The sequence below is a fragment of the Pundamilia nyererei genome, unplaced genomic scaffold (genome assembly GCF_000239375.1).
Source record: "Pundamilia nyererei isolate P.nyererei 1_Seehausen unplaced genomic scaffold, PunNye1.0 scaffold00104, whole genome shotgun sequence".
In the NCBI taxonomy this organism is placed as follows: Eukaryota; Metazoa; Chordata; class Actinopteri; order Cichliformes; family Cichlidae; genus Pundamilia; species Pundamilia nyererei.
In genome coordinates this window covers 417009-430319 of record NW_005187505.1, presented here as the reverse complement: position 1 = coordinate 430319, position 13311 = coordinate 417009, and the positions used below count along the sequence as shown (strand labels likewise).

The 13311-nt window shown below is 44.4% G+C and overlaps 1 protein-coding gene across 6 annotated transcripts in view; it reads left to right on the top strand.

Annotated features, from left to right (window-relative positions):
• The window catches only part of kmt2e (lysine (K)-specific methyltransferase 2E), a 29482-nt gene extending 17377 nt beyond the window's left edge, over positions 1–12105 (top strand). Inside the window, exons 8-25 of one of the 6 annotated variants that reach the window (XM_013912835.1) lie at positions 607–807; positions 950–1098; positions 1293–1410; positions 1526–1635; positions 1747–1999; positions 2835–2933; positions 4973–5044; positions 5558–5743; positions 5940–6266; positions 6373–6672; positions 7296–7446; positions 7613–7839; positions 7931–7987; positions 8245–8778; positions 9078–9334; positions 9461–9540; positions 10197–10276; positions 10441–12105. In XM_013912835.1, the coding sequence (XP_013768289.1) occupies positions 607–807; positions 950–1098; positions 1293–1410; positions 1526–1635; positions 1747–1999; positions 2835–2933; positions 4973–5044; positions 5558–5743; positions 5940–6266; positions 6373–6672; positions 7296–7446; positions 7613–7839; positions 7931–7987; positions 8245–8778; positions 9078–9334; positions 9461–9540; positions 10197–10276; positions 10441–11484 (4245 nt within the window). In that variant the 3' untranslated portion in view covers positions 11485–12105. The remainder of the gene's footprint in view (positions 1–606; positions 808–949; positions 1099–1292; positions 1411–1525; positions 1636–1746; positions 2000–2834; positions 2934–4972; positions 5045–5557; positions 5744–5939; positions 6267–6372; positions 6673–7295; positions 7447–7612; positions 7840–7930; positions 7988–8244; positions 8779–9077; positions 9335–9460; positions 9541–10196; positions 10277–10440) is intronic. The other 5 variants (XM_005740810.2, XM_013912836.1, XM_005740811.2 and 2 more) reach the window with 5 other exon arrangements.
• Positions 12106–13311: the final 1206 nt, after the last annotated feature.

The following is a 13311-nucleotide window of genomic DNA, read 5'->3' as shown; positions in this document are numbered from 1 at the left end:
TCCCCCAAAAACCCGAAGAGTAGAGTCCTGGCCCCTAGCCCTGCCAGTGTAGCAGAAATGATGAGGATGATGATGCAGCAGCAGCCGTTCTTCTCTGCGTGAGTAGGTTAATGTTGTTCATGTGTAATTTACGTTGAGTAGACTAACCACGTTATTACATTAATGCATGTAAGGTGAACTAGCAAACATCATCATAGCTACATGCTGCTGTCTTCTTGTTTGATGGCAGATGCTCCCTTAACCCTGGCCAAAAAGGCTAAAATGACCAAAGAAAAAGTGGGAAACAGCTAAACATGAGAGGTTTTTGGACAAAGTTTGTGTTTTTTCCATTGTTTAAGCACTGCTTCCAGCCAAGAGTGATACCATATATGCCACATAGCTGCAGAAAAGGCACACATTGTTATCTTTTTACAAAAAACAAAAACAAAACAGCTGAATATGAGAGGTTTTTGGACAAAGTTTGTGTTCTCCATTCTTTAAGCACCGGTTCGAGCACCGTTTAAGCACCGGCACCGTTTCAAAAGTACCGATTTGGCACCGGTATCGGATAAAACCTAAACGATACCCATCCCTAGCTGTGAGTCACATTTGTACTGTTTTTCTCAGGGTGCAGCTCCCGAACAGGAGCCAACAGAGCACCCGTCTCTGTGGGAGAACAAGATCAAAACGTGGATGGAGCGTTACGAGGAGGCCAGCAGTAATCAGTACACTGAGGATGTTCAGGTCCTGTTGCGTGTTAAAGAACAAGGCGACGGCAAGAGTCTGGCATACAACACGCACCCAGCCTCTTTCAAACCCCCTGTAGAGGTACAAATATACACACTGTGTGAATCTCCACTGGTAACACAAATATGATAACACCCAAACACATTGCTTGTCTCTAGCAGTCTGCAGCACTAGCTTTCCCTCTTGGGGTTCACATGTAATTCAAGATGTTTGTTTATGTCAGGCGGTTTGTGTCTCCCAGAGTCAAGTTCAGAAGAACAAGAAGATCCTCAAGGCGGTGCGAGACTTGGCCCCAGACTCCCTCATCATTGAGTACAGGGGCAAGTTCATGCTTCGACAGCAGTTTGAGGCCAACGGATACTTCTTCAAGAGGTTAGGAAGCTTGTCACGAGTCAAAAGGGTTTTCCCTCTTGGATTTGTCTCAATCTAAATTGAGTGCAACTTCGTTTTTAGTGCAGGTCAAATAAATTAACTCTTAATGTAATGGCAGATGATTTAAGATGTTAAATTGAGGTGTTTTGTGTGCATTGATCCCACTCATCCTTTGACCTTGCTTTTCTCCTCAGGCCATACCCTTTTGTGTTATTTTATTCAAAATTTGATGGACTGGAGATGTGTGTAGACGCTCGCAGCTTTGGAAACGAAGCACGTTTCATTCGCCGCTCTTGTACTCCCAATGCTGAAGTATGTAACATTCAAAAGTGCTTAATAATTTGCTTCTTTTCACTTAATTAACCAAAACTCTTATCCATAGTTGCAAGCGCTATTTTTCACCAATAGTCTTCTGAACGTCCCTCAGGTGCGTCATGTCATTGAGGACGGCATGTTACATTTATACATCTACTCATTGCGGCCGATATCCAAGGGCACAGAGATCACAATCGGTTTTGATTTTGACTATGGCAGCTGGTAAGTGTTAAGGAGTAAAACTGGCAGTTGCTTGTTAGCAAGACAAGATCGTTTCACTAAATTTCTCCTGTTTTTGTTTGTTTGCTTTGGGTTATTTGTTTGTTTTTGTAGTAAATACAAGGTGGACTGTGCCTGTGTAAAGGGGAACCAGGAGTGCCCGGTGCTCAAGCACAACCTAGAGCCCACAGAGAACCTGGGTTCTGGAGGCAGACGCAGAGGGAATCGGAAGGACAAGGAGTTGGCACGGGACGACCAGGCCCAGAACCAGAACGTGGGTTTGGACGGCGAGGGGAAGGGCAAGAACATAGGCGACAGCAAGCAGAGAAAACTCTCTCCTCTCCGCCTCTCCATCTCAAACAACCAGGCAAGATTACTTTTTAATGTACGGTGCGCAAAACATGCCTGGTGTCAGTCACCCTTTTTAACACTTCTTAATTTAGATTTATTTTCTGTTAAAATGCACTCACTCTTATAGTCCATGCATGTGGTTTATTTTGGTCTGTGCATGTGTTTTCCATTGTTAGTCACTCTTTGTTATTGTACATCCTGTTTAGTTCCCTCCCTTTTTTTGTTTTTTTCCTCTCCCATCATCCCTGTTATGCATCCACTTTTGTCCCCTCCCAGCTAATTTTTTTTCCTTATACAGACCATATCTTACTGCACTTTTGTTCCACTGGTCTGGCAGAGATGTGCAGTAGTAACACAAGCAGAGGCGCCGACGGTAACAAAAGTCTCATTTGTTATCGGTTGTGGAAATTATTTTAGAGTTCATGATTCAGGGAAATCTTATTTGTGACTTGAATATTTGGTTTAGAAACCAGTCCCATTTGAATTAGAAAGGACTGCCTCAGGCTTTCAGAAATGCAGAAACATGAGTAGACCTGTCCCAGTAAGACATAGGAGGTTTTAATATCATGGTGCTATGATGATACCCAATGGACATGACAATATTCAAGCTGCTACACCAATAATTTAATAAGGGGGTGCTAATAAAGTCATAACTTTCAAGAAGGCCACTTAGCAGTTGTGTAATGTGCACAGACCAACCACCTATCTAAGCGTATCTTTAAAAAGTTCTTCCTCAGCCTCTCCCTCACCTCACCTCTCCTCCACTCTTACCTGTCTCCTTCTAGTCTGTAGCCAGACTGAATGATCAGCCATGATAAAGCGCCATACCCCGCTCTCCCCTCCTCTTACAGGATCCTGAGTTATTTGAGGATCTAGAAGACAAAACCTCCGTTAGCAATGAAGTAGAGATGGAGTCAGAGGAGCAGATTGCAGAGAGGAGGAGGAAGATGGTAAGTGTGCCAAGCTAGGGGCTACAGCTTACCCCCCTCCCCCGCTGCCGTGCTACCACCCAGCAGAAAGAGCAAAAATAAAAACTGTCCACTGTTGCTCTGGGTGTGGACTTAACTATTTGTCTGCTAAGGGCTTGGATAGGAGCAGCTGTCTTCTACCTCTCCTCCATAAAACCAGCCTCCTCCTTCACCATTCATCTACTGCTAGTGCTCCCACTATTATCGGTGCCTCTGTTGCTGTTTTGTTCAAACCCACTGTGCTTTCCCTCCTTCAGCTTTGACTTTTCCCCTTTTCTCACAGCGCTGAGGCTTTGTGCTTGTCTGTCATTATGCTTATTTTCTCATTTGTTGCCTGTTTTTTCTTTTTTGCCCCTTCACCATGTGAGAACATGAACAGGCCTGCAGTGCCGCATGCCTGTTGACAACCTTGCCAGTGTATTGTGTCTTTATGCACACTGAAACTATCCCCCAGTGTGTATTACAGTTTGAGTAGAGCTCTCTTCTCACCTTCATTGTAGCCATGAGATTGAAATGGCCTGTTACGGGTTCAACCACTCTCTCTGCCAAATGGTCGTATGTCCCCGAGAGATGGAATCAAACACACACACACACACACACAGGAAATTACCCTGCAGTCAGCTCCGTTTCACATGGTAGACCCAAGGTGTAAATCGCTGACTCATCTTTGGCTAAGGTACAGTTCTTATAATTGGCCAGAGAGATGGATGGATGGATAGATGGAGGGAGTGACTGCAGAGGGTAGAGCCCTGTTGCCGGGGCCTTATTGACTCCGGGAGATCCAATAAGCTGCCTTCTATGCAACATGGCAGAAGAGGGCACCCTGCTCGAGCAAAGAAGCATACATTTGCACACTGATGGTCACAAGCGTAGTAGGTGTGCGTGGTCATTTTTAAATCTGTGTGGTGGAGATGCTGCATGGGAGAGAAATATCTTGCCTGCTTAAGCTCTTACTGAAAGTTCTATTGGTGGAAAGGGCATCCTGGGTTTATGTTGTCTTCCTACTACCCCAGCTCTTTAGATATTTTATGTATTCTAACACTTCACCCTTGGTGTTCTGTTGCCTGTGGGAAGAGTCAAAATGCCAAATCATTGCTAACATGGGCTCCCCCTTTCTTTATATTTTTGTTAGGGCTCCTTTAGCTTAGCCTCTGTGATAGAAGTCGAAATATATACAAAGAAACTGGACATTTAAAAATAACCCTTTACTACCACTGCGGTTTGTTCTTCCTCATTGTGGGGAACTCCGCTATTGTTTCCTTTACTACTCGAGCCAAACTTCAACCGATCAATACTCTGCCTACATACAGCATCATTGCCATTGGTGCCACTGTTTGCATGCAGCCCTACAAAAAGCAAACACATGTGATTGAAGTCCAGTAATTCACAACCAGACAAGCAGGACCTTAAATCTCACTTTAAAGATCAAGATTTTAAGAATATGTCAAATGATGTGCTGTGACTCTCTTTGTGAGATGGGTGTAATAAGCTGCTGGTCAGTGATTGTAGTGAATGCCCAGCTTTTGGTAGAAGAAATTAAAAGACCTGTGCCTTTTTATTGTAGTGTTTTTTGTTGTTGTTTTTTTTTGTAAAACTTAGTTCTTAGGAAATTCTGTGAAGATTTTGGTTTACAGCAGGAGTCCTGCTATAAGAGATTGTTCCTAAATTTTTGAATACTTGTCGACGCCTTGTCTTTGGAAGCCAAAGCTCCAAAGAAGCCACAAGTGGAATTGCATGACCTTGGGGTCTTAGACTATGGGTTTGGAGTGGCACCAATGTTTTTCTCACTGCTGTGAAAAGGGCCATTACATCCTGGCATTGTTAGTGCATTCCTGAAGATGCTCTATAGTTGTAAATATCCTGCATAGTGTTATTGCATATTACTAGGTAACCTTAGCGCTGGAAAAATTTCACCAGATGATTAGAGATCCTTTAGTCCAGTCATGTCCATTTTTAGTGAAGCCTTGTTTAGGTGGGACATGTCTCTTCTAAACTGGGCTGTTTCTTTATTAAACATTCAGGCCAACCCAGCGGAGCAGTCCCATCTACCTGTCGGGGCGGCTTCGTGCTGGAGGGGACTGAAAATCAAGGAGGTAAACTTGACCCATACATGGCCAACCCCACCCATCTACCAACCTCGTAGTGGTGATTGACTGAGTTAAAAGCATACTAACAGTCCTGTCTTTACAGCAAACTTTAGCCTATGCAGGCAAAAAAAAATTTATTTATTTTTTTTCCCAAAAGTGTCCTTTGAGTAATGATGGAGTGCTTTGTTTTAGGTGGAGGTAGCTATGGTTTCTTTATAAGGACCTGGGGAAATTTATTTGCGTACAAGCTAAATTAAAACACCTTGTTCTCCTACATTTTTCTCTCACTCCAATCTCCTCTTTTGGTTGCTCTTATTGTGAAAATGAAGGGACATTTTTTTTTTCTACTTGGCTCTGCATATGGCCCTCTGCACTCAGATAGAAATGCTTTTCGCTGCGTAGCACACATTAACCAGTTGCACCGCTACCTCTGGGGAGTAGTACTCCATGAACTAATCTATGCGCACTCTCTTCTTCTCCCTCGCCCCTCCTCCATGCCCCACATCTAACCCTCTGCAGACACGAGAGGAGAGGAAGATGGAGGCCATCCTGCAAGCCTTTGCCCGAATGGAGAAGAGAGAGAAACGACGGGAGCAGGCGCTGGAGAGAATCGGCAGCATAAAGTCCGAGGTTGGGGGCCGCAGTGACATTAAGGAGGAGCCTCCAGCCACACCAGAGACTGCAGATTCGCCAGCTGTCATCCAGGTCAGAGCACAGATTAAAAAAAAAAAAAAAAACTAAAAAAAAACTTTACTTTTATTTATATTTTAATTGATGTTGGCACAAATGCTTCTTCTGAGCTGTACTATTAAAAAATGTGTGTTTTTGTTTGGAGCAAGCTATTGTCAGATTTTTAAATTCAAATGTGATGTTATTGAACTCTCAAATGTGTTTTTTATAGCCACTTCTGGAAGTAAAAGAGGAGCCAGGTCTAAAGCCAGCCAAAGTTAAAGGCACGAGGAACAGGAAAAGTTTCTCAAGAAATCGTACTCACATTGGGCAACAGCGGCGACGAGCTCGCACTATCAGCACTTGTTCTGACCTGCCTCCCAGCTCTCCAACTGAGTCTGTGGAGCCTGTGACCAATGAAGCCCCTGAAGGAGAAACACCCACTGTGCCAGAGCCGGAGGCCATCTCCACACAAGCACCCGACACCAGTCCTCCGCACAGCAGCTCACCTGCACCTGACAGAAACCGAACAGGGAGCAAGACTTTCAGAACAAAAAAGGTACAGGCACATGTCTAATTCTGCATATGAAACATATTTCTGGCTTTTTAAAAAATGTTCAGGAACCCTTTAGAATTTTTACATCTTCTCAAACTCTTTTCCACAGCACTTTGTGAATGAGTGGGTAGGCGAGAAACAGCAGGACCGTGGTGCTGTACGAACACCAGAACCAGTCCCAGAAAGGCCGCTGAGAATAAGCAGTGACCCTGAAGTGCTGGCCACGCAGCTCAACGCCCTGCCAGGCCTGGCCTGCTCCCAGCAGGTCTACAGCACGCCCAAACACTATATCCGCTTTTTGTCCCCGTTCTTGGCAAACCGCAGCCCCACATCTCCTGGGGTCCCCACCGGGAGACGGCGTTCCCGAGAACTACCCGAAATGCCACCAACCACTGGTTCCTGCAAGAAGGTACAGACTTCTGCTTTTAAAAGCAATCCTGCCTTTCTTTGATGCTCATGGGAAAAACTTAAACAGCTAGATTTGGAAAGTAGATCTTTGTTTACATAGGAAATAACTAAGTTTTCCCAAAATGCCACAGCCTTTGAATTTCTTCCATTCTTTGATAACTCCGTCTCCATGAATGCATCAAAAAGTTTCCAGTGGGATGAACTCATTTGAAGTCGCCCAGAATATTATCGAGGGACAGGACTGTCACTGTTTAGCTGCTTTATTTAGAAGCTCCCTTTAATAAGTTGCTGAATTTATATTCTCCTTTACTAAAGTGCGTCTAGAAGCAAAATTTATCATTCAGCAGCTATCTTGTTAAAACCTATAGGTACTTATTTTGCCCCTATCTAAATGAATAAGGAGAGGTTTTTTGGGGGGTTTGTTGTTTTTTTTTAAGCTTGAAATTAGAAACTTCTCTCCTTTTACACACCATCTAGGTAACTTGATTAATACCATGACCATTTAGGTTAGTTTCTATATTTTTATTACAATATTAAGTAGATATACCTGCCACTAGATGTTTGAAACTGTTGTGAATGTCTCCTGTGCACTCTCTCTTTGTTATAATGGCTCTGTTTTTACAGCGATGGTTGAAGCAAGCTCTAGAGGAGGAAGGCTCCACCAGCCCAGGCAGACGGCCAAGTCTTCTCATGCCCGGTGAAGGCCCCCTCAGCCCCTCCATTAACGGAGACTCAGACAGCCCCCTACCCTATAATGGCATCTGCTCGCTACCAGGTAAGTCTGGGTTCAAACAGATCAATCTAATGCCACTTAAACTACAAACCTAACAAAAAAAACTGTCCATTTATTCAATGATGGTAAAGGAAACCAGTCTTAATAACAGTAAATAATCTAGCCAACTTTAAATCATAGATGCCACGCTCATTTTGACATCTTGCAGAGTTGCCCACTCCTTTGAAAAAGCGAAGGTTGAGTCCTTTGGACGCTTGTATGTCTGAGAGCTCAACGCCCTACGGTTCCCCTTGTGCCACGCCCACCCGGACAGAACAGTTGGAGACGCCGCTGACACCAGCCTTAATGGCCACCCCTCCACGTCCCCGAACAGAGGAACCAAGCATGGAGCCCTTGCCCAGCACGCCAACGCCAACGCTTAATGCCCCTCAGGAGGTAAAGCTGTGTTTATGCATAAGCCTTTAAACGTTACATGTTTGTTTACATGAGGAAGAAAAAGTGGCTAAGTGTGTTTGTGGTTACACAGAATGAATCTTCAGGGGAGAACTCACCAGAGGTCAACCGAAAACCCTGTGTGCAGGAGGTAAGATCATACCTCTAATATATTTAATTTGGAAATGACTTTAACCATCAGTCTCCCTCAGTTCCAGTATTATACTATCTGAAAATGTGGTAGTATTGCTGTAATAGTTTTTCTATAATAAAAATGTTCAGCTACATCCAAACATAAACCAGTAATCCAAAACATAATGTCAATTTAAGTCTGTTAAGCAGACATGTTCTTAGTGTTATGTCTCATCAGTGTTCATGTTGTGTTTTCATTCCTTGCTTCTCACCCAGGCCGATCGTCCTCCTTCGTTGGCGTCCTCTCCCTGCATCAAGGTTCCTAGTTCAGATGGACTCCCGTCAGAAGCCAAGGTGTCAGTTCCAGAGAGTCCACAGCCTCCACCTGCTGAGTCGGTGGACTGTGGAGAGGACAGGCCTGATAGTGGGGGTGTAGAAAGCACCAGTGAGGCTCCCTTGTCTACAGAAGCATGTGCTTCCTCTTATTCTGGCTGGATAAAAAGCCCAGAGAGGGGCCCGACTGCACCAGCTGGCCTGAACTTCTCTCCAGTCAATTCAAACTTAAGGGACCTCACCCCCTCCCACACTCTGGAGCCTCTGGCAGCCCCCTTCAGGCCTGAGGCTGCAGCAGGACCCTCAGCAGGAACGGGGTCACTGGTTGGCTCCCAGCCCTCGTTTAGCGAAGGCCAAGGGCAGCTCTTTCACCCCGGCTCTGAGGAGGGAAGTTCTCTTGGCTTCTCACGCTCGCTGAATGGGGACAGCGCTGGTGACGGAGGAGGCTCTGCACAGAACCCCCCACAGAAGAAAAAGGTGAGATTACTGACCTATAGAGATGAAAAAGAAGCTATCTGAAAACACTAAATGGCCCTTAATGAGATTGTAAATGCATTTTGCCCCCAGACAGTTTAAACAGTTAATTAGTCAACAGTCTGAAAAAATAACTAGTTACTTATATAATCTGCAGAGAGAGTACCAATACATTGCAAACAAATGAGGTTGGCAGCGGGACTCCAGAAGTATTGATGCTTCCAAAGGTTGAATTATTATTCTTCAAATGCTGCCCTCTACTGGTTTGACTTAATGGTTTTTGTGGTTCTGCTTCTTCCCAGGTTTCCCTGCTAGAATACCGTAAGCGTCAACGCGAAGCCCGTCGCAGCGGCTCCAAGACCGAGTGCAGCTCTCCCGTTTCCACTGTGCCGCCTCTAGCTGTGGACGCCTTCTCTGTCTCTCTAGAGACCACCAGCGAGCCTGCTCTACCTCCTGCTTCCACGGCTCTCTCCAACACCACCACCGCAGCTTTAAGAGAGCCACAGATAAACGAGGAGGCAGAGTCCACCGGAGAGAAGGAGGGAGGAGAAGGACAGTGGTGTGTGCTTTAATGTGTTGAAATGATAACTACAGAGAAATGTGTAAACAGAAAAAAAAAAAAAGCTCTGCATTCATGGTAGCAAACCTTAGTACATAAAGTCTTCTTATTGATGTTTCACTTCAGGACATCGTCGACTTCTGTAGAGCAGGCCCGAGAGCGCAGCTACCACCGAGCTCTGCTGCTCAGCAAAGACAAAGACACAGGTAAGAAAACGGAAATCGTACGGTGTGAGGATGGAGAAGCAAACCCTATATGTTACAGCCTACCATGGGCAGAAACTCCTCGTGCATGTACAGAAGTGCCCTTAAGCCTTTTGTAATAGTAGTTGATCATGTTTACTGACATTTTTCAAGGAACCAGCACCCAAAATACCTGTAGCAGTTTGAGGGGTGCGCTGCTGTAGTACATGAAGACTGTAGTTACCCCATTTCCCTATTTTTTATTTTTTTTATTTTTTTTAGTTTGTTTGTGAGTGAAGTGGTGGTGAATGCTTTGTTTCTTTGTAAGAGTAAAATTAGTTGGAATTTTTTTTTTTGCAATATGAAGGCAGCTGGTGTGCAGGAAATCCTGGAATAATAAAGTAATTTGTTTTCTCATAACCTGAATTAAACAATCTGGATTTACCTAAAGAACTGTGCCATTCTTTTTTGAATGTTTAAGTGTGTTTTGAGTGGCTTGTGGTTAAATGTATTTGTATTGAAATGCTTTTTACTATCAATGTGTTGCAAGCATTTTAAACCATCCATGAATGGTCATACAACCAGATCTGTCTCCATCAGAGCTGTTTATATTTTTCATGTTTTTTTTTTTTCTTTTTTTAAATGATCTGTTTTGTATTTTTTATTTTTTATTTTTTTAGATGGTGAGACAGAAGGTGGAGATACGCCTTCGATGAGGGAGTGTGCATCTCCGAGTGTCCAGAAGACCCCGACCCACACAGTGAGTTGACGTCAGGCTATCATCACCAGTTTTATTGCCAGTTTATTTTTATTTTTTATTTTATTAAATTTAATTAATTTTAGTCATGTTTTCTGTTAAAGTTTCATTGATTAAATTGATTAATTTGACTCATCTCTGCTTACTTTTGTCCGTCTCCTCTGCAGCCCTGTTCTCCTGGCCCTCTTGTCCAACCTTCTGGTCGGCCATCGAAGGAGGAAGATGGCGATGGTCAACCTCGGACGCCAAATCTGACCAGCCAGCCGACAAGCAAGCCGACAGGACCCAAATCGGCCCCGCTAACACCGACAAAGCTTCACCCCACCCCGTTACCCTCCTCACCAGTCCACTACCCTGGATCGTCCCTCCTCCACTCTCCAAAGCCTCAGGCTCAGGGTTCGCCCTATCGCAGCCAGAGGGCGCTGTTCTCTGCCCAAACTCAGAACCAACCACAGCCCCAGACTCAGACTGGGCCCAGTGCTTTTCCGCAGTATAATACACAGAACACTCCACCGCCACCGCCACCACCACCGCCAGCACCGCCTGTTTCCACAGCCTATTTTCCAAGCCAGAGCCCCTCACCTGCCGGACCTTTCCCTGGGTTTAAACCCTCTGTCACGCCGCCCTATCCTCCAGGCTCTCAGCCCCTGATACAGACTCTTCCCCACAGCGTGCACTATCAGAGTTCAGCTGCTCCTCCGCCGCCACCTCCTCCGCCTCCACACCCGATGCCTGGCCCCACCCTGCTACACGTCAACCTGCAGCCACCTCCTATCCAGCAACATCAGCTCATGATGACAACTGCACCTCCTCCACCTCCTCCCCCACAGGGTCAGACCTCCCAACAGCAGCAGCCGCCTCCTTCAGGAGGCACCCTGTTGTCACTTACCCCTCCGCCACCACCTCCTCCGCCTCCTCCAGCCCCCTCTACCAACACCCCAATGCAGCCCCACCACTATCAGAACTTAGGGGGGTTTCAGCCGGCACTGATGCACCCTGGTGCTGCAGCGAACTCTTCAGTACCCCCATCCTCCTACCCCCCACCCCTTCAGCAGACCGGACTGCCTCCACCTCCCCCACCTCCTCCCCAACAGACTCAACAAGGCCAGTCTCAGGCCGCTGCCTCCCAGATGCCTTCTGGGACTCGTGGAGCTCCTGCATCCTCGACCCCCTTCCACAGCTCGGGGTACCTGAGCACAGGGTGGCACTGACCCGCCCCTTCTTGCTGCCGGTGTCTGGCAGCCCCTGAGAACTCATCGTGAGGGGGCATGTACCATACGCTGTAGATACGTTTTCTATGTACCTGTACACATGGCCAGTGGAAAAACAGCTGATTGTGGGATAAAAGGGTACTTTTTAAGAAAAACAAAAAAGACATAAAATTTTAACAAAAAAGGACAGTGAAATAAATCTTCAAGACAGACTATAAAAATAAAGATAGACGATTCTCCCCGGTGCTCATAGCCCTTTTCTCTCTGGCCTCCATGTTTGTTTTTATAATATCCTTCCTGTGATGGAGAGGAAGGATCTTTGTTCTGTGTCTTGTTTGGACTCCCGTTGTAAGGCACTTTGTTTATCAATGGACATTCCAGCCTATATCCTTCCTCTTCCTTTCCCCTTTGTCAGTTAAACATTTTACTTCCTCCTCTCACTCATCTGTTGTCATCTCTATACACCATTTATTTGTTTTAATCTAGTGGTTCATTATAGCGCAGAGAAAGCTCTTTTTGTATAGAGAAGAAGAAAAAAAGACAAATATTTTTTTTATTCCTCTGTCTGACAACAAATATCTGTTCACCGCTGCAGATTCAGAAGAAGAAAAAAAAAAAAAAGACCAGTTTCGGGGGAACCTGCCTCACTGCCACAGGAGGCCGAACTCGTTTGTGTGTGTGAGTGTGTTTCAGTGTGTGTGGCTGCTTAGATAAGCAAAGCGTGCGTGAGATTTCATGTAAAAACGAGTGTCTTCTGAGGTAGGCTGGGTGGTCTGGCCCACAGGTAGGATGTTAGCGGTTTATTTTTGAATATCAATGGTTATTTGTAGAAAATGTAATTTAATGTATAGGTGGTTACTCCAGCTTTCACCAAGAACAGGTTGTACATATTCGCTTTTTTTTTTTTTTTTTTTCTATGCTTGTACAATTTGCTCCCATACTGTTTTTTTGTTTTTTGTTTTTTTAAATATTGTTGTAAATACAAACACTCTTCTTGGCAAAGCTGAATGTTTCTGTGACTGTAGCATTATTTTTATTTTATTCTAACCCCCTCCACCCTCCCATCCTCAACTATTCAACTTGGTCTTTTTTTTTTTTTTTTTTTTTAATTCATTTGTGTGTGTGAGTGTACGTTTGTGTGGAGGGGAGAGACTCACAGACACTGCACTGGTTGGCTATTTTCATGGTTCATTATAATAAATCACTGTAATGACAGTTTTACACCACTTGTCGTGACATTTGTCTGCCGGGGAACATTTGTGCCGTCGTCTTTGCTGCCGGCTGCTTTGACAAATATCCGCTCAGATTGAAATCATCCAAGGACAGCAGAAAACTGAGGCTGAGAGGTAATAATACTGCCCACCTACTGCATATTTATAATCAATATCCAAACACTGGAACATTGGAACGCAGTAGGAAATCTTTAAAGTTGGACTATAATTATAGGAATAAAAATTGATTGGGGTTAACTGTGTGCTATTATTTTCCCAAAATGAGTTTCCTTGTAAATTAAATTAAATTAATAATCTTTGGCAAGTTGTTTAATTGTGTAGATATGTTGAGAGTACATCCTTTTTCTGCAGCATATAAAAAGGAACAATGTTAGAAGTGAAAATCAGAGGTGGAACAGAATTAATAGAAAAAATACCTTTTTTTTTTTTTTTTTTCTTAATTCATATTATTGTAAAATTGATATCTGTAGGTATTTAACTGCTATTTAGACAAAAGGCAAATTTGAAGATGTTATTTAGTGCTTAAAGTGGACTTATAGAATAAAGGGAAGTAGGATTTTTCAAAATCATGCAATAGGTGCAGCCAACAAAACTC